This window comes from Trichechus manatus, unplaced genomic scaffold, assembly GCF_000243295.1.
Source record: "Trichechus manatus latirostris isolate Lorelei unplaced genomic scaffold, TriManLat1.0 scaffold00216, whole genome shotgun sequence".
In the NCBI taxonomy this organism is placed as follows: Eukaryota; Metazoa; Chordata; class Mammalia; order Sirenia; family Trichechidae; genus Trichechus; species Trichechus manatus.
The window spans coordinates 3,559,459-3,579,188 of NW_004444152.1; the positions used below are offsets into that span (position 1 = coordinate 3,559,459).

The following is a 19,730-nucleotide window of genomic DNA, read 5'->3' on the forward strand; positions in this document are numbered from 1 at the left end:
TTAAGACCCCAGACACTACTCACCAAGGTAGAATGTAGAGCATTGTCTTTATAAGCTGTGTCATGCCAATTGAGCTAGATGTTCCCCGAGACCATGGTCCGCACAGCCCTCCGCCCAGCAATTCAGTCCCTCAGGGAGTTTGGATGTGTCTGTGGGGCTTCCATGACCTGACAGGACATATTTTTATTGATCACCTATGAGATTCCATTGTCCTTATTCATTGTCTGACTTTCACATCATATGAGGTGATTGAAAATACCATGGCTTGGGTCAGGCGCACCTTAGTCTTCAAAGTGATATCTTTGCTTTTTAACACTCTAAAGGGGTCTTTTGCAGTAGATCTGCCCAGTGCAATCCATCGTTTGGTTTCCTGACTGCTGCTTCCATGGGTGTTGTTTGTGAATCCAAATAAAACGCAATCCTTAACAACTTCAGTCTTTTCCCCGTTTATCATGATGTAGCTTATTGATCCAGTTGTGAGGATTTATGTTTTCTTTATGTTGAGGTGTAATCCATATTGAAGGCTGTGGTCTTTGATCTTCTTCAGTAAGTGCTTCCAGTCCTTTTCACTTTCAGCAGGCAAGATTGTGTCATCTGCATATCGCAGGTTGTTAATGAGTCTTCCTCCAGTCCAGATGTCCCGTTCTTCATATAGTCCAGCTTCTCAGATTATTTGCTCAGCATATAGATTGAATAAGTATGGTGAAAGGATACAGCCCTGACACACACCTTTCCTTAAACCATGCAGTATCCCTTTATTCTATTCAAAGGACTACCTTTTGATCTATGTACGGGTTCCGCGTGAGCACAGTTAAGTGTTCTGGAATTCCCATTCTGAGCAATGTTGTCCGTAAATTGTTATGAATAAGGAAGACTGAAGAAGAATTCTGTCTTGAAGTACAGCTAGGATGCTCCTTAGAAGCAAGGATGACGAGACTTCGTTTCACATACTTTGGAGATGTTATCAGGAGGGACCGGTCCCTGGAGAAGGACATCATGCTTGGTAAAGTAGAGGGTCAGGGGAAAAAGGAAGAGATGGATTGACACAGTGGCCACAACAGTGGGCTCAAGCATAACAACGAATGTGAGCATGGCACAGGATGGGGCAGTGTTCCATTCTGTTGTACACGGGGTCGCTGTGAGTCGGAACCGACTCGCCCACACCTGACGTGAACTGCCAGGTGCTGTTTTAAGCACTCGAACACGCAGGAACCCAGTCCACGGTTTCTCAGCCTCGGCAGTATTGACATTTGGGGCCAGGTCGTTCTTCATGGTGGGGCTGTCCTCTGCAGCGTACAGTGTCAAGCAGCATCCCTGGCCTATGCATGTACACACTGGACGCCAGCGGCGTCCCCTCACAGCTGGGACAGCCACAGATGTCTTCAGACATTGCCACACATCCCCTGGCGAGTGAAATTGTCCCGGCTGAGAACCACTGAAGCTCATTGTCCACGGAGGGTACATGGGTATGGATGAGTGTCCTAGAAGAGACAAAGTGAGTTAAGGAGCTGGAAGTGGGGAGAGAGGGGTCAGGAGAACTTCAGAGGCGGTGTGGCCCGAGGCCGGCAGCCGGAGTGGGAGCAGGCCCAGAGGAGGGATCGTGCTGCAGAAACAGCAGAAATGCCAGGGAGGCCGGAGCCGAGAGAATGGGTGCCGAGCGAGAACTCTGGGGCTCCCACAGGCTCCCCATAGCTGCTGTCTGTCTCATCAACTCCAGGGGATGGGGTGGAAGCAGGGACACCCAGAGGGGCGACTGCACTGGTGCCGTACGATGGTGGCTCAGGCCAGGGGGTGTGTGAGAAGTAGCCAGGTCCAGGCAGTAGTGAGGTGCAGGTGCGTAGCTGGCCAGACCCGGCAGGCAAGGATCTCTGCGGATTCCTGTAGCCTAGAGGATGGTGTCTGGCTGTGTTGGGAGGGGGAGCAGCTCCGATTTGAAGCTGGGGCCCAGCCCTACAGGGCCTTGTAGCTGTGATGTGAGGAGCTGGGATCATCTCCCGAGAGCGCTTGGGGAGCCGTGGTAGGTTCTGGGCAGGGGAGGGACAGGGTCACGTTCGCTCTGTGTGAGGTGGCTTGGAGGGGGAGAGACTGGGAGATGGAGGGGAGGGATGGCTGGAAAGACCTTTGAGCCTGGGGGCGGGGGGTCCCAACAGTTGCCAGCACTGAGAGATCAGAGACCCTGAGTAGAAATCCCTGTCATCTTGTGTGACTTTAAACAGCTGCTTTTCCTTCAGTGATCCTCAGTTTCCCCCTCAACTGAAGGCATGGGGTGATGCTGACCATTGGCATGGGCATCGGGGGCTGATTTCTATCATTTACTCCTTGGAGGCACAGTTGGCTTTCAGGAGCCCGTAGGGACCAGCTCCAGCCCCCCACTGTGCATGCCACTCAAGGGGACAACGCCAGCAACCTCGCTGAGAGCCCTCCGCCTCCCTCTGTCCCACCTGGCCCATCTTGGGGGCTGCCTGCCAGTGTGGGAGGCCCCTGTTCTTGACCACAATCCCTGGCACCTCAGAGAGCCGGGAGCCCTGCAGGCAGCCCCACTCCCTAGGGTCAGGCCCTCAGCCTGTGTTTCTGGCTTTGTCTGGGGAGCATCTTCTCACCGCTGTGTGCTTCACGCCCTTGGTTCCCTCCTGTGCCCTGACTCCCCGTGTCCCTGGGCGGCGATCTCTAAGCCTTGTGTCTGCTCAGTCTCGGTGTTGTTTCTCCACTGGGGAGTCTTAAACGTGCTTCTTCTTCCATCTCTTTTTCTGACTGTGTTTTCTTCTCTGTCTGTCTGTCTGTCTGCATGTCCATATGTATGTATGTATGTATAGGGTTGCTGTGAGTCAGAACAATATATGTGTCTTTCCCAGTTCTCTGCTCCTCCTTCTTCCTTCTCTAAAACCACATGTGTGGGGTCCACTCACTCTCTTCAGCTCCAGAGACAGAAGCGAATCCATCTTGGGCCTGAGGCCTGGGGTTCAAGGAGCTCAGCCCCGTGGTGGCACACACCAGCCTTAGAACTGTCCCTGCTGGAGGGGCAGGGAGCCCAGACGTGGTCCTCAGAGGAGCGGGTGATCGCAGCAGCCAGGCCCAGCCTTTACACCGGGCTCCATCCCTCGTTCTGTCTGCGTCACCCCACAGAGGTCATCCTGTGGACGCCAGCCACACGGGACGTGGATAGTACCCCATGGTCACTCCACTGCCAAGCGGTCCAACCCCAGGATGTTCTCTTAATGACCCTGCTGTCCTGCCTCTCAGTGGCAGAGTGGTTCAGAGCCTGAGATGGGGGAAGGTTAGAGGCCTGGCGTCTGCCCTTGATACGCAGTGTGACCCCAGGAGGGTGACCTTGCTCCCCTCAGCTGCTGTGACCTTCTCTGTACATGGTATCCAGTGAGTGCTGGCCTCACAGGGCTGTGCAGACCAATGAGGTCCCACAGGTCACGTGGGGACTCCTCGGTCGTGGGCCAGGAGTGAGGAGCAGACATGGCCTGAGCCTGCCAGCATGGGCAAGCCCGGAAGGCTTCCTGGAGAGGGAGGAGGGAGGGCACCCATCCCAGACCCCTGGCTGAGTGGAAACTGACCACCAAACCAGAATAAACCTCCCATCCATCTCCTACAGGAATCCTCGTGGCCCACTACCTCCAGAGCATCACGCCGTGTTTGGCGCTGGGCGGAGAGCTGGTCTACCACCGGCGGCCAGGGGAGGAGGGCACTGTCATGTCTCTAGCTGGGAAATACACGTGTGAGCCTGGGGTCTGCGGGTAGGAGTTGGGGGTGGACTCCTGGGTCTGAGGGAGGAGAGGGCTCGGGGCTTGGACACCTAGGTCTGAGGAAGTTGCGGGCCTGGACTCCTGGGTCTGAGGGAGGAGGTATCCCCCAGGTCCCCTTGGTAATCTGTCCCCTCGTCTCCCCAACTCTCTCTCAGTGAACAACTGGTTAGCGACAGTAACACTGGGCCAGGCTGGCATGCACGCGACGTACTACCACAAAGCCAGTGAGCAGGTGAGCTGCTCGGGGACCAGCTGTGCACGTGGTGCGTGCAGCTTGGATCGCCAGGGGCTGGTGTGTCTGGGGGTCCCCCTGCTGGGACGTTAACTCTGTGTTCCCGGCCCCTCCAGTTGCAAGTGGGTGTGGAGTTTGAGGCCAGCACAAGGATGCAGGACACGAGTGTCTCCTTCGGGTACCAGCTGGACCTGCCCAAGGCCAACCTCCTCTTCAAAGGTGCAGACTTCAGTTTCCCTGCGTGGAAAACAGCTGTGACTCAGCTCTGAGTGGGCGTGGAGACCAAAGGAGCTGACACAGGACAGTGTTCAGGGACTTCTGTGAGCCTCCAAATTATCCAGGAAGGCTCATCAAGAGTGGCCGCGCCTGGGCCCCACCCTGGGGCATCAGGTGGATGTGTCTGGGCTGGGTGTGGGCCGAGCAGCTGCTACGCAGTCCCATCCCACCCTGACCAGGCCGCTGGCACCCACTCTGCGTGCGGCCCTCCCCCAACTCATCTCACATTAGAGAAAACTGAGGCTCCCAGGGTTCCATGGTCACAGCCAGATGCAGAAGAACCTCAGCCCAGGCTGACCGACTTAGTCCTGGTCTCTGGTCTCCAGTCCCCGTGCCTCTCAGATTGTGCCCATGGGAAAACCCCCTGGTCAGGCCCACTCAGGCAGCCTGGGTTGGGGCTCCAGGAGGCCGTGGTGAGGCCCAGAGATGCGTTTGCTCTGGAACCTACCTTCCCTGCCTGCTTCTCAACCCCTCCCTCTAGAACCAGCCAGGTTCCCGCTCTGTTGCCTCCCTGCCCGTGTTGAGTGAGCTGTAATCCCTGCCTCCTGGGTGGCAGGGACAGTTGCACACAGTGTGTGTGCATCCAAAGGTTCTGTGCGTGTCCCCAGAAGAAATTCTAGTCATCTATTCAACAGATACTCTGAGCACCAACGCTGTGCTTGGCCCTGTGTTGGGCAGTGCCGGGGACACAGCGGTGACCAGGCCTTGTCCTTACAGGGCTCACTGTGGGGGAATAGACCCATCCCCAGAGAGTGACAGTCCACTGTGGGCAGGGCTGGGACAGGGGAGAGGCGTGGGGGAGTGTCACTGAGGTGGAAGAGGGGTGAGGCAGTTGCAACCAGGGGTGTAGGATACTTGGGGTGCGTTAGAGTTTCCGGGTGGCTGGCACTGCATGGTCAGCAGTCAGCCTGGCTGGTGTCCGAGGTGGCGTGAAGCTTGACTGCACGGGAACAGGTGGGGACCCTGCACACCTCTCACCCCAGCGCTCTGCCCACAGGCTCCGTGGACAGCAACTGGATTGTGGGTGCCACATTGGAGAAGAAGCTCCCGCCACTGCCCCTGACCCTGGCTCTTGGGGCCTTCCTGAACCACCGCAAAAACAAGTTCCAGTGTGGCTTTGGCCTCACCATCGGCTGAGCCCCACCTGGGCCCACCTTCCAGCCCTTCCTCCTTCAGACCCCACCTCCCCTCCCCCAGCCATGGAGGGGAGACTCGAGCCCTGCCTCTTCCTCCCTTCCCTGCCTCCTTGGGGGCCAAGGGGCAGCAGAAAGGAGGGGACCCATAACCCCAGCAGCTGAGGAGGGAATTGTCGAACCAAGGGGCGCTTCAGGACTCTGAGCACGAGGGCCGCCCAGTGGGCCTTGGGGTCCTGGAAGGGATTCTGGAATCAAGGGGCACTCGGGATTCTGAGTACCAGGGGCAGAGGTGGCCGGACCAGACGACCTCAGGGAGGAGGTTGGGGTGTCCCCATTCCCCAGAGGGCCCAGGGCTCGGCCCCCCTCATGGGGCAGCAAGAGGAGGAGCTTCCCCATCCCCCCGGTCAGCCTGCCCATCCCTTTTCCCACCCACCCCTCGGTATAAATCATGTTTATAAGTTATGGAAGAACCGGGACATTTTACAGAAAAAAAAAGAAAAAACAACAAAAAATACACATGGAAAAAAGTGAGACGGGGCCCCTCTGTTTTCCTAGGTCTGTGTCTCCGGTCCCCACGGCCGCCTTTGTTCCTTGCCTCCCTTGATTCCTCCCCGCGGCCGCCTTTCCCATGACGTGCCAGTAGAGGGGGCCTTAGGAGAACCAGGGCTGCAAGGTCACCAGCCTGTTGGGGATTCATACTTGGCAGCTGCCTTTGTCAACCCACCTCCAAGGGGAAGTGCTGGCCCGAGATCACACAGGCTCCCCGTGACTCCCACCCGCACGCCTTCCCTCACAGGAGGCCGCATCTCAAGGTCACTCACCCCGGCTTGGCCAGGCCAGAGTGTCTTGAGAGGACTTTGCCCCTGCTTACCCAAGCAATAGGGGTGAAGATGTTGCTGCGTTTGGGTGGGGGCAGGGAGTTGCAAGCCCAGAGTTGCCCCCCAGATTCCAAAAGGTGATGGGTGTGATGGGATGTGACAACTTTGTTCTGATAGGAAGGTAGAGCTTTCAGAAGCTTCACAAAAGATTCAAGTGATTGGAAAAGCTCGAGAATTACTAAGAACTGCTGCTGAGGGGAGAGGGCTTGGGAGGGGAGGGGGCTCAGGCTCCTGGGTCTTGATAGAGCAGTGGCTGGTGGGTCACCTGTGTCTCAGCATCTAAAGCTGGGGAGGGAGGAGCCCAGGGTTTTGGCCAACTTGACCTTAGGTGAACTGCAGACACTGCTCTGCACCTCTCTCCAGACAGGAACTGAAACCCTTTCTTGTCTCTCCTCAGCAGTCTGGGAGAGGGAGGCTGCTGGGCAGAAGGACCCCTAGTTACCCCGCCAAGCCACCTCACCTTCCTGCGAGTGCCCTCTGAGGCCAAAGCAGGCAGTCCCGGGCCTGGCTTAGCGTTGGGGCTCCATGCTAGGGACCAGATATTCGGCCTCTTCTGACCCCAAAGAATCCAGTGTCCCCACCCCTTCACGGAACCAGGAATGAATCCCAACTCCAATTCTTCCTGTGCAGCTTTGCCATTTGCCTCAGTTCCTAACCTCAGGTGTCTCTGTCAGACAGCCAGGATTGATGTAACTAGAATGCCACCGTTTGCTCACTGGGGCAGGCCACAGCAGTTAGCCCTAATGTAGCACCTACTGTGAACCAAGGACCGTTCTCAGTACTTTTTATATATGTTAGCTTCTTGCATCTCCAAACTGGTGTAGGCACTGTTATTTTCCTGGTTTTATAGATGAAGAAATGCTCAGAGAGGCTAGGTCATTTGCCCAAGGCCACACAGCTGGCAACTGGCAGAGCCAGGCTCCGAGACCAGGCTGTTTGGTTCCAGAGTCCACAGTGCTAACTGAGCAACTCTGCTTTTCAAAGCCCTGTGAAAGGCACAATCCCTGGGCAGCTCTTGGTCCACAACACCTGTGCTGGAGGGAAGTGCTGGGTCCTCATTTCCCAAATGGGGAAAGTGACAGAGAGGGGCTCGCCAGTGCCCAAGGTCACGGCCAAAGTGGTGGAACCACGACTCAGCTTAGTTTCCTGCTCCAAGCCTAGGCTTTAGCAGCTGTGTTACGATGTCCCCGCCCTTCCCATCCCATTTCTGTCTGGGCCCCTAGCCTCCTCCCTCAGACCCTGGACTCCAGAACTCCAAACCTTCAGACCAGGAGTCCAGGCCCCCAGCGCCGTCCTTCCTCAGACCTGGGCATCCAGAATTCCAGCCCCCTCCTCTCTCTAGGTCCAGCCCCCTCGCAGTGTGATGGATCGCTTTTATGTGGCCTTTCTTGCCGTGGTCTTGTAACTCCCACCAAATGGCTGGGTCGGACTATGGAAATAAGGTGCTTGTGGCCCACCAAGGGGATTGGACAGCTTGCTAATGATGCAAGTAAGGTGCACGGCACCCTTGTGGGACCATGCAAATAAAGTGTATGGAACCCTAACAAAAGGATTGGTCAGTTTTGCCATCCTGCTAGGCTTAAAAGAGCCATCCCAGAGTCGGAAAGGGGGGGACCTCACTACCACCAAGGAAGAAGAGCCAGGAGTGGAGTGCGTCCTTTGGGCCCGAGGTCCCCGCACTGAGAACCTCCGAGACCCAGGAGACAGACAACCCTGACTCCGGATACAGTGCGAGACAGCGAGAAGCAGCAGCAGGGAAACGGCAGCAGCAGAACCAGGAGACTGGCACAAGATGGCGCAGTGGGCTTCCCGACCCGTGCATCTAGGCGGCTTCAGTGAGTACGCCGACCCGGGGCGTGAGAGCTGATCGCCTTCAGGCAGGAGGCTTACTGGCAGAGTGGGGCGCCTCTGGGCACTTGTTGGGAGAGCTAAAGAACTTTGTGACACTTGCACGAGCAGGGCACAGGCCAGGCCCAGGGGCTGAGGGAGACGCCTGCCTACCGCTGTCCTGACTGAAGAACTGTATCCCGAGTCATTCCTGATCCTGACTTGTAACCTGTACTTCCCTAATAAACCATAATCGTGAGTATGGTCTGTTAGTTGTGTGGCTATTACAATGAATTATTGAACCAAGCAGAGAAACAGTGCCTGGGAGGGACGGCTGGTGTCAGAATCGGTGAAAAGATTGGAGGGTGGAGGTATGTCTGACCTCTACCTCAAGGAATCATCCTCGTGCTGTTGATCTTGATTCTCTTCCTACTTCGTGAAGTTAGAGGAGGTGAGACACCTCCGCCATGCCATTTTTACACCCCTCCTCCCTCAGACCCAGAACTCTAGCCCCCTCCTCTCTCTGGGCCCAAGCGTCTACTAAGCCCTCTCCTCTCTCTGGGTCCAAAAGTCTAAGTCCCCAGCCCCCTCCTCCCTCAGACCTAGGAATTCAAACCTTAGTCCCCTCTCTCAGACCAAAAGATCCAGCACCCTAGACACCTCCCTCCCTCACACCCAAGAGTTTGGGCCCCCAACTCCCTCAGACCCGGGAGTCCAGACCCCCAACTCCCTCAGACCGAGGAGCCTGGGCCCCCAGCCCTCTCTTCCCTCAGACCCGGGAGTCTAGACCCCCAGCCCCTCCTCCCTCAGACCCAGAAGTCCAAGGCCCCCAGCCCCCTGCTCCCTCAGACCCAGGAGTCCAAGGCCCCAGCCCCTGCTCCCCCAGAAACTTGAAGTCCAAGCTCCACCAGCCTCCACCCCAAATTTTATTCATCCACACAGTAGGGGTAAGGGGTAGGGGTAATGGGTGCTCCAAGGCCTGCCTGGTCCCCTTTTGTGCCCAGCACCCTAGAATAGAGGAGGGCACCAGGGTTCCTGGGTGAGGTGTCACCTCTCTTCCTGGGTGCTGAGGGGGCACAGGCCACAGGGCCTACAAGCCCCACCTCCTTCTTCCGCCCTGTGGGGGGCGGGAGGGAGAGATACAGCCCACCTCGTGACTAGAGGCGGGCCTAGCCCGGCCTGGCCCTTGGGGAGGGGGCGGGGCAGGGGGAGCCCTATAATTGAACGAGTCCCGGATCCCGGAGTTCTACTCAGCCTGAGCGGAGGCGAAGGACGATCCTTCCTGGGAGCCGGTAAGATGCAGGGTCCGGGGCAGTGGGACTACCAGCCCAGGGGTGTCTGGGGCAGTGTGTCGGTGCCCCCAGCTAAGGGACCTCTGGGAGGGTGTGTCTTGGGACCCCGGGAACTCTGGCCTCCAGGGAAAAAAGAGTCTGGGGCAGGGAGGGAATGAAGAAAGCTCTAGAGAGTTGGTGGAGACGGACTGGGGGAGAGAAGGCGACTGTCCTATGCCTGGGTCAGGACGAAAGCGGAAGGCGGGGGTGAGGCCTGGGGCAGGGGACTGGATCCAGTGGAGGGCTGAGGTCCCCCATCTCGGCTGAGGAGGGGGCCAGAGAAAGCAGTTGGACCTGTAGGCAGAACCAGAAAACAAGCCATAGGCACATCCCAGGAATTGTCACTGTCATTTATTGAGCACCTACTGTGTGCTCCATCCTCCTTAATTGGTGGCGTAGGGGCAGCAGCGCGGCGGGGGATGAGGGGGGCAGGGTGGCTAGATCCTCGACTTGAGGGAGGATTTTAAAATGAGGATTCCATGAATTAACACGTGGAAGACAGCGCGTAGATGTGAAGTTGGAGATTTGAATGTGAAGGCAGAATGAGGACTGAAGTGGGAATTTAGGAAGCCCGGTTGGAACTGGAATGGCACCCGTCACGGGGGGTGGGGGATGGGTGGGTGGGGAGTGGAATTTGAACCCTGGAAGAGGGAGATGGAATTTGGCGACTGAAGCCCACCTGGGATTGGGGAGATAGGAGAAGAGAATGAAGGACTTAACAAGACAATGGAGAGGCCACTAGGTATGTGTTTGTGATTGGTTTAGGCTGTGGCCCATCTGGCCTGGGGTGGGGCAGGGCTCTGGGACTGAGCTGTCGATGGACATCTCTCTCCTTTCGCAGACGGACCAATCGCTGCCCGGAAGATGAAGGTTCTGTGGGCTGTGTTGGTGGTTTCCCTCCTGGCAGGTATGGGGGCGGGGCTTGCTCAGGTTCCCTGATCACTCCCACTTCCACATTTACCCCTTGCCGGATCTGGTCCTGGGCCCCTTGTTCTGTGAGTCTGTCTTCCCGTGGAGGACAGGCCCAGGTCTGAGCACCTGTTTTCATCTCTCTGGGCCTCGGTTTCCCCTATCCTTAAAACGGGACCTCTCTCTAAGAGTTTCTACTACCTAGGGTTGTCTGGACGACTTAATACAGTGAAACCTGTGAGAGCCGGAACTCGACAGGACTGCCTTGTTTGCCCAGATCTCCAAAGTTTTCCACCTTTGACAGAATGCAGCTTACCACTGTTCTATCGCTATTAGTGGAAAATATTTGAGTTTTCCTTTTCTGCAGGTTTCCGCCTTACACAGGTTCCAGCTTTCGCAGGTTTTACTGTATATACATGAAGCGCTTAGCAGGTAGGCAGCGCTAGATATGCACCAGTCAGAGATGATGATTCTTAGCCTCCATCCCCCCAGTGTGGCCCTACATGGGGCACACAGTCAGTAAATGCTCGCCCAGTGATTAAACAGACAGGGTGTTCCTCTACCCCCTCCCTGTCCACCATTGCTCCAAAGAGGCCCATGAGCATTTGTGAAGCACCTACTGCATACCAAGTACTGGGTACCCTGAGGGGCAGAAGGGCCCTAACCAGTCGGGAACTTGCTCCGTGCAGGATGCCAGGCCGACGTGGAGGTGGAGCTGGAGCCCGAGATGCTGTTTGCTCATGAGCGGGCCGGGGAGCAGGGCAGCCAGCCCTGGGAGCTGGCACTGGGTCGCTTCTGGGACTACCTGCGCTGGGTGCAGACACTGTCTGAGGAGGTTCAGGAGGAGCTGCGCAGTGCCCAGATCATCCAGGAGCTGACGTGAGTACCCTACCCCAGCCCCTGACCCTCCCGGCTGTGGCTCCCTCCAGACTCAGCTTCTGCGGGTCTGGATTTCTCTCCCTCCCCATCACTAACTCTTGGGGGTCTGGGTCTCTCCGTTTTTGCTTTCTGTCTCCATTTCCAACTCTTTTTCTTGACCATTCTCTGATGAGCTTTCTGATCTCCTAAGGAGGCCCTGGAAACCCTGGTGCCGTAGTGGTTAAGAGCTACGGCTGCTAACCAAAAGGTTGGCAGTTTGAATCCACCAGGTGCTCCTTGGAAACCCTGTGGGGCAGTTTTGCTACGTCCTGTAGGGTGGCAATGAGTTGGAATAGACTCCACGGGAGTGGGTTTGGTTTTTTAAGGAGGCCCTTGGTGGCCCACACAGTTAAGTGCTGAACTACTAGCTGAAAGGTTGGCAGTTCAAACCCACCCAGGGGAGCTGAGAAGAAAGGCTTGGCGACCTGCGCATGAAAGGTCACAGCCTTAAAAACCCTACGGACCAGTTCTACTGTGTAACACACGGGGTCGCCATGAGTTGGAAACGAGTCCAGGGCAACTAACAACACACTTCATTATTCTGTCTCTGTCCTTCCTTTACTCTCCTTCCGAGCCCCTTCTTAGTGTCTATCTCTCCACTCTCTGTCTCCTCTCCCTCTTTTGGGTCTGTGCTCCATAACTGTCTTGCGTTTCCCCCTATTTCTCTCCACACACTTTCGCCTGTCCCTCTCATCCTCTGCTGCCCCTTGGCCCGCAGGGTGCTGATGGAGAAGACCATGAATGAAGTGTCTGCCTACAAACAAGAGCTGGATGCCCAGCTGGGCCCGGTGGCAGAGGAGACGAAGGCACGCTTGTCCAAGGAGCTGCAGGCAGCGCAGGCGCGGCTGGGCGCCGACATGCAGGACGTGCGCAACCGCCTGGCGCAGTACCGCAGCGAGCTGGAGGCCGTGCTGGGCCGGAACACCGAGGAGCTGCGCACGCGCTTCACCTTGCATCTGCACAAGCTGCGCAAGCGGCTGCTGCGGGACGCTGAGGACCTGCAGAAGCGCCTGGCTGTGTATCGCGCCGGGGCCCGCGAGGGCGCCGAGCGTGGTGTGGGTGCTATCCGTGAGCGCGTGGTGCCACTGCTGGAGCGGGGCCGCGCGCGGTTTGCCACCATGGGCCCCCTGGTCGGCCAGCCGCTGCAGGATCGCGCCGAGGCCTGGGGCCAGCGGCTGCGCGGGCGGCTAGAGGAGGTGGGCGGCCGGGCCCGCGACCACCTGGAGGAGGTGCGCGAGCAGCTGGAGGAGGTGCGCGGCAAGGTGGAAGAGCAGGCCACCCAGATACGCCTGCAGGCCGAGGCCTTCCAGGCCCGCCTCAAGAGCTGGTTCAAGCCCCTGGTGGAAGATATGCAGCGCCAGTGGGCTGGCCTGGTGGAGAAGGTGCAGGCGGCAGTGGGCACCAACACCACCCCTGTGTCCAGTGAGAATCACTGAGCTCCCAGGCATGCTGCCTGGCAGGCACCACTCCTGTCCTGTGCCCCCTGCCTCCCTGCCTCCAGCAGGAGGCCCTGCTCCCGCCCCAGCTATCCTGGAGGGCCTGAGCTTAATAAAGATCCACTGAGCTTCACAGCAGCTGCTGAGCATCTGTGTGTGGTTTCTCACAGCTTGTGCCTCAGTTTCTCTTTCCTTACCCACACTGGCCACATGATTTCCCATCCTGCCCCGTCTGCCTGACTCCATGTGTGATCGTGTGTGTGTGTGTGTGTGTTTCTTTGTCTCCACTTCTCTCTTTAACCCTCCCTGCCTTTGCTTTTCTCTGTCCCTTTCTGATGGCTACCTGGGTGGCACAAATGGTTTGCCCTGGACCCTAACTTAAAGGTTGGTAGTTTCAACCCACCCAGAGGTGCCAGGGGAGAAAGGCCTGGTGATTTGCTTCCATAAAGATTACAGCCAAGAAAACCCTACTCCGTAACATGTGAGGTCACCATGGGTCAGAATCTACTCCATGGCAACTGGTTTGGTTTGGTCTTTCTGAGTCTTCTGCTTTCTTTTTGTTGCCGCTTCTCTCTGCCTCTCACTTTCTCTTTTTTTATTTTGGTTTTAAAACTGTTTTACTGTGGTGAAATACAACAAAACATTTGCCATTTCAACCATTTTTTTGTGCACAGCTCATCATTTTCTCTTGTTTCTGCCTCTCTTTCCATTCTGTCTCTGTATCCAAGAGTTCTGGAACAATTACCTGTTCCGAAACCCCCACTGAGTCAATTCCAACTCATAGCAACCCTGTAGGACAGAGTAGAACTGCCCCATACGGTTTCCAAGGAGCGCAGCTGGTGGATTCGAACTGCCGACCTTTTGGTTAGCGGCAGTAAACTCAACGCCCTCGGTTAAATCCTGCTGTTGCCCTTGACTCCCCCGTGTGATCTTGAGGAAAAAAAAAAATTTCTCTGAGCCTCAGTTTCCCCATGCTTATAACATCTGCTACATTAAGCTGTGACTCCACACGACCCGTGACTAATGCCGTTATTATTATCATTATTTTTATCCACTCAGGATTCTTCCGTCTCTCCAGTCGTATCCGATTCTGCCTCCCTCCCTCTCCTGGCCAAGTCTGTCCTGCTGCCCCTGAGAAGCTTCATTTCCCAGCTTCCTGTTTTCCTCCGCTGCTACCTTTTATCTCTGCCTCCTACCGTTTCTCTGGCTCCAGGGGCCCTGCTTGTTTCGTTTCCCCCTCCCTTTTTAATCTGGTTTTGTCTTCCCCCATCACTTTTTTAATTGTGGTAAATATATATGTAGCAAAACACCATTTCAACACTCTTCACACGTACAGTTCAGTGGCAAGAATTATGTTCATCATATTGTTCAACCACCACTCTTACCTGGTCCCTTAAAAGCTCAGGGTCTCCTGAGTACGGAGTCCACCTCTCGGCTTTTCTCCTTCGCTCTCAGCAAGCCCTTTCCTTCACTCTTTCCTGAGTCTCTGTTTCTGCTTCCCTCTGCCTCTCACTTTCTCTCATTCACTTTCTTTTTTTGTGCTTTAAAAAAAGGTGATATATACATAACAAAACATTTGCTATTTCAACCATTTTTACACATACAATTTTTCACTTAATCTTGTCTCTGCTTCTCCTTCCATTCTGTCTCTTGCCTTCATGTGTCTGGGCTGTCCTGCCCTGCCCCTAGCTCCTCTTTTCTGCTCTCTTCCAGCCCTGTTGTCTACCTCTTTTTTTCTCCCAATGAGCCTATTGGGTGCTGGGTGCAGGCTGGGTGGGGCGGGAGGAGAAGGGAGAGGCCTCCTACCGCACCCCGTGAGGGTCCCTGCCAGGCCCTGTGGAGGTTGGGGCTGGGTGGGAGGTGGGAATTGGCCCTGCTGAGAGGTGAGAGAGCCTTGGGCACTTTCCTCCTCTCCTACCCCCTCAGCTCTCAGAGGAGGGGAGCCTGGCTCTCACCACAGGGGACGGGGCCGAGGCCTGCGCTTGTCCCCTGCCCTGTGCCCACTTTGGCTCCTCCCGCACACTCCCAAGGGCACAGTCTCTCTGGCGCTGCCCTGAGCACCCCATGGAGGAGGGGTCCTGTCGCAGGGACATGATTCACCCGGGGCCCAGTGAGAAGGGGAAAAGTCAGGGGGTCAGAAGCAGGGGGCTGGGGCTGCCACTGACTCACTGTGTGCCTGGCGCTGGGGCCTCACCTTCTCAGAGCCCGTTTTCCTCAGATGTCCGCGTTCCGCCTTGAAGAGCTGAATCCGTGAATTCTGGTGTCTATCTAGGGTCCCTCAGAGATTCCACGAATTCCAAGCTTTATCCTCTCAGAGCCTGTTTTCCCCAGATATCCATGTTTCCCCTTGAAGAGCTGAATCTGTGAATTCTGGTGTCTATCTAGGGTCCCTCAGAGATTCCATGAATTCCAAGCTTTATCCTCTCAGAGCCTGTTTTCCTCAGATGTCCATGTTCCCCCTTGAAGAGTTGAATCGTGAATTCTCATGTCTATCTAGGGTCCCTCAGAGATTCATGAATTCCAGGCCTCATCTTCTCAGAGCCTGTTTTCCTCAGATGTCCATGTTCCCCCTTGAAGAACTGAATCATGACTTCTCATGTCTATCTAGGGTCCCTCAGAGATTCCATGAATTTCTGAGCCAGGAAGACATCTAAGCAGAGAGAGAGGGTGCCCTACCTCACCAAAGCCCCATCAGGCCAAGAGAGTGGAGCAAGGGGCTGGGAAAGGTAGTTTCTGGAACAGAGGCCGGCAATGGGTGCTGGGGGTTAGGGGCTGACCCCAGCAGGGATTCGGGGGCTGAAGGGAAACAGCCTGGAGTTTGGCAATGGGGGGAGGGACAAAGAGCCCCTCCCTCATAGCTCTTCAGTGACCCATTGGATGTACTTGACTGTTGCTCAGTTTCCTCATCTGTAAAACGGAAACACTTATAGATGAGAAGGAGTCCCTGGGTGGTGCAAATTGTTAAGTGCTCGGCTACTAGCCAAAAGGTTGGTAGTGTGAAACCACTTAAAGGCGCCTCAGAAGATAGGTTTGGCGATCTGCTTCCAAAAGGTCACAAGCTTGAAGACCCTATGGAGCAGTCTTACTCTGCACATGGGGTCACTGTGAGTCAGAATCTGCTCCTTGGTGACTAACAACACAGCTGAGGAGAAGATGAGAGTGGAAAGGCCTGGGAGTTGTTTACGACCCTATTCTTGTGAGGTGGGGAGGACAGCAGACATCTGGTGGATGTCTGGGAGTGCTGGGCTCACTGGGGAAGCAGACGTCTGGGAAGGCACTGGGGGGCTGACAGGGACTGGAAGCGCTGAGCTGGCCAGAGGGGTGTTGCAATCCTGCCAGGGTCATGATGTCTGTGCCATCCCTTTCACAACCATCCCTCCCAACCCCAGGATCTGACACGTGGTTGGGGGGCGGTGCTGAAGACCCAGCCAGCCTCGCCTCCCCAGCTGCCCGGGATCACTATCGGTCAAAAGCAGCTCATAACAGGGAAGAAGGGGGGCACTAGACTCCAGCCCTGAGGGACGGATGTGGTGGTGGGAGGGAAGAGGTTATGGGGGGGGGTGTTGGTGGCTCAGTGCCAGGATGTCTAGAGCACTAAGAAGGGGCCTCGGAGAGTGAATGGGGCATGGGGGCAGATGGAGTGTTTACAGGGGCCTCATGGCTTGGAGAGTCAGGGAGCCAACAGGATGGAGTGGGGGGCCTGGGGACACATATTGGGAGCCTCACAGCTGAGGTTTTGGGGTTTGGGCAAGCTGAAGAGACAGACCCCCCCCCCAAAATAAAGGGAGATTTGGAGCTGTTAAGACCCCAGATAACCTTGAGGGAGGTCTGGGGTACAGATGTAGGCGGTGGCGAGCTTGAAGGGCTAGTTTGAAAGAGAGTTGGGAGGTGGCATGGAGGCTAGGAGCGTGAAGGGTTGACTGGGTGACCCCCAGAGGCAAAGAGTAAGGGTTGTTTGAGCTGAGAAGACTTGGTAAGACGGGGAATGGAAGAGGAGGCCTGGGGACACTGTGAATTGGGGAATGAGGCCCCCCAGGATTACTGAGACACCCCTGAGGCTGGGAGATAGGTGTAGGGCAGGAGAGAGCCCCCAGAGGGGAGAGGGCCAGGGAGAGAGGGTGACGGCTGTCCCCTCAGCAGGGGTAAGGGGCTCTGGAGTCTGAGGACTCCCCACACACCCAAGTCAGGGAGATTGGGAGGTGAAGGCGCTGAACAGCGAGGGGCTTCCCGGGCCTAAAGGACGTGCGTGGGCCCCACCTGAGCCCCGTTCTCCCCCATTCAGGGGCGGAGAGAAGAAAAGGTGGGTGGGCTCCGGGAGGTGGAAGGAAGAAGCAGCTCGGGGGGAGGGAGATTAACCCGCCCCGCCCCCTCCCCAGCCTGATAAAGGCACCAGGGGCCAGGACTTCCCACCTGCAGTCTTACGTCGGATCGAGGTGGGTGTTGGGTGCCTGGGAGGGACGCCCCATGAGCACAAGAGAGGGCTGGAGGGGCTGCGGGGGAGAGAGGAGGGCTGCCACTGATCGCCTCCACCCTGCCTTCGCCTTCAGAGTCCCCTCCTGGCACGCCATGAGACTCCTCCTGTCGCTCCCGGTCCTGGTGGTGGTTCTGTCGATAGTTTTGGAAGGTAAAAATGGCGTAGGAGGATTTGGGAGTTTGGGATTTGGAAGCGTGAAGCTGACCGCGGGCCTGGGGTTCAAGTTTGGAGAACTTTTGAGAGCTCTTGGAGCCCCTTCTGTGCCGGGTCTCCGTAGCATCGTGGAGCCCCCACTGTGACCCCAACAGGTCTCCAAGTTCTCCTAGAAGCGGTGCCGCGGGCGGCAAATCTGCCTAGGGAAGCCCTAGCGACCGATGACGTATTAACTCTCACCCTCCCCAGGATTGGCTATTCTGCTTCCATAGGCTGGAAAGGGGCGGGGAGGGAGAGTGCGCGAGTAAGGCGATTCCCAGCAGCTTGAGCGCCATGGGTCTCTCCAGTACACACCATTCTAACACCGTCACCTCCAAAAACTCACATTTAAGTATCCCTTTTCCCATCCCCGGAATCCCATCCTAAGGCCTCCCGATACTGAAAAATTTGTACCGCCACCCCTCCATTCTGGTCTTCCCGGCAGGCCCAGCCCCAGCCCAGGCGGCCCCTGACTTCTCTTCCACCTTGGAGCGCATCCCGGACAAGCTGAAGGAGTTTGGAAATACCCTGAAAGACAAGGCCAAGGCAGCCTTTGACAGAATCAAACAGAGTGACATTTATGCCAAGACCGGGTTAGGCGCCTTCCCCGGCTTGGGAGGGCTGAGGTGTATCTGGGTGGAGCTGGGGGGGAGTCCAAGGCCCTTCCTCCTTTTACAGATTGGGGAAGCAGAGCTCCCAGAGAGGCTGATAACATGCCTGTTGTCACACAGCCAGATCTCAGGGTACTCATACTTGGGGGATGTGTCCTCTGACTCCCTTCCTAGACACCTTTCAGAGATAGCCCTGGTGGGTGGCGAAGGGCCCAAGGAATTAGACAGACCTGGGTCCACAGGCTGATGGAGACCCCTGCTCCTTGTATGATCTTGGGACAGAGGCTGCCCATGAGACTCAAGTTTCCTCATCTGTAAAATGGGTGGGTTCTGAGGTACCCTGAACTGGAGGACTTGTATAGTGTCTGGCACGTTGTGAATGCTCCATATGTTCCTTAACCAACATTTGCTCTGTTTGGTGCTATGGAATTAAAGAATCATTCATTCATGAACAAATATTTATTGAGCATCTGCTAAATGCCAGGAACTATTCCAAGGAGGGGAATGGATGAGATAAAGCTCCAGAGAAAGGTAGGGTGAACAGACAATAGACTAGGGAACTGTCAAGAGATAAATCCAAATAGAGCTAAGCACCTATGAGGCAATAGATGGGACAGCCAAGGATTGGGGAGGGGCTTCTTTAAACTTGGTGGTGGGTCTTCCTGGGAGAGAACTCTTTGAGTGAGGTCTGAATGATTAGGGAAATCCAGCCAGGCAGAACTTAGAGAAGAATGTTCCCAGTGGAAGGGTGAGTGCAAAGGCCCTGAGGCAGGAGGATCTGTAAATAATCCAGCTGAAGCAAGCCAGGGATATCTGGAGAGCATGGCAATCCAGGCAGGAGGAACAGCCTGGGCAAAGGCACCTGGATGCTGGAAGGTCCCTTTGTGTGAATAGGGCACAGCTGGGGCAGGAGCAGTCTTGGAGAAAGGGTTGGTAGCAAGAGAAAGCAGGCCTTGAAAGCCAGGCCAGGGAGAGGTGTTCTGACTCCAAGGAGCTCTGGTCCATCTGGGAAACTCAGGCACAGAAGTTGGGCCAGCAGCCCAGGACTTCTCCTAATCCCACAGACAGTGGGGAGCCCTGCTATTTTCTTGGCAGAAGGAAGGCATGGAGATCAGGAAAGGAAAGATCAGGGAGTCAGGCAGGAGGTAGGATTGGTCATCCTAGGAGGAAGAGGCAAAAATGATCCTCCCCCCCCAATAGGAGCTGGTTCAACAAAATGAAGGAGAAACTCAAAACTGCCTTCTAAACACCAGGAGGGCTGTCTGCCTCTCTTCTGTGGCCAGTCCCCGCTCCACGCTGAAATGTCAGAGCCCCTAGGCTGAGGACTGCCACCATGATGCCCCTTATCCCCCTACACCAATAAAGGTCCTATAACGAATCCTTTCTTGAGTACTGCTTCACTGTGGGGCAGGGCCTTGGAAGAGGGTGGGGGCAGCGCCTCTGGGGACAAGATGCAAGGTCTGAAATGTATTGAGCATTTTTTGACTTCCCCTGTGCTAGGGATTTTTAACTTCGTGATCTTAAAAAGAATCCTCCAGAGAACCGTGTGAGTTGGGCCCTATCATCCCCATTGGCCATTAAAGCCCAGAGAGGTCACACAGCCAGGAAGTGGAGGACTGGATTAAAACCTTAGCCTGGCACTACTGCTCTGCTACATTCTCCCCTGTATTGGGCTTCCCAAGATAAGAGATTTTTTTTCCTTCTGCCAGTTGCCGTTGTTGACTCCAACTCATGGCGATTCCAAGTGTGTCAAAATAG

At 56.0% G+C, this 19,730-nt stretch overlaps 3 protein-coding genes across 3 annotated transcripts in view; all 3 read left to right on the plus strand.

Annotated features, from left to right (window-relative positions):
* TOMM40 (translocase of outer mitochondrial membrane 40) overlaps window positions 1-5,917 on the plus strand; it is a 15,191-nt gene extending 9,274 nt beyond the window's left edge. The window contains exons 7-10 of the mRNA XM_004388787.1: window positions 3,602-3,724; window positions 3,908-3,984; window positions 4,101-4,203; window positions 5,258-5,917. Of these exons, the coding sequence (XP_004388844.1) occupies window positions 3,602-3,724; window positions 3,908-3,984; window positions 4,101-4,203; window positions 5,258-5,397 (443 nt within the window). The 3' untranslated portion in view covers window positions 5,398-5,917. The remainder of the gene's footprint in view (window positions 1-3,601; window positions 3,725-3,907; window positions 3,985-4,100; window positions 4,204-5,257) is intronic.
* A 4,379-nt stretch (window positions 5,918-10,296) lies between these two features.
* Window positions 10,297-12,695, plus strand: APOE (apolipoprotein E). The gene is made up of 3 exons (XM_004388788.1): window positions 10,297-10,339; window positions 11,031-11,220; window positions 11,978-12,695. The coding sequence occupies exons 1-3, from the start codon at window positions 10,297-10,299 to the stop codon at window positions 12,693-12,695; spliced, it is 951 nt and encodes a 316-aa protein (XP_004388845.1).
* A 4,566-nt stretch (window positions 12,696-17,261) lies between these two features.
* On the plus strand, window positions 17,262-19,218 carry APOC1 (apolipoprotein C1). The gene is made up of 3 exons (XM_004388789.1): window positions 17,262-17,319; window positions 17,807-17,954; window positions 19,173-19,218. Exons 1-3 carry the CDS (start codon window positions 17,262-17,264, stop codon window positions 19,216-19,218), a joined length of 252 nt encoding a protein of 83 aa, XP_004388846.1.
* The last annotated feature ends 512 nt before the right edge of the window (window positions 19,219-19,730 follow it).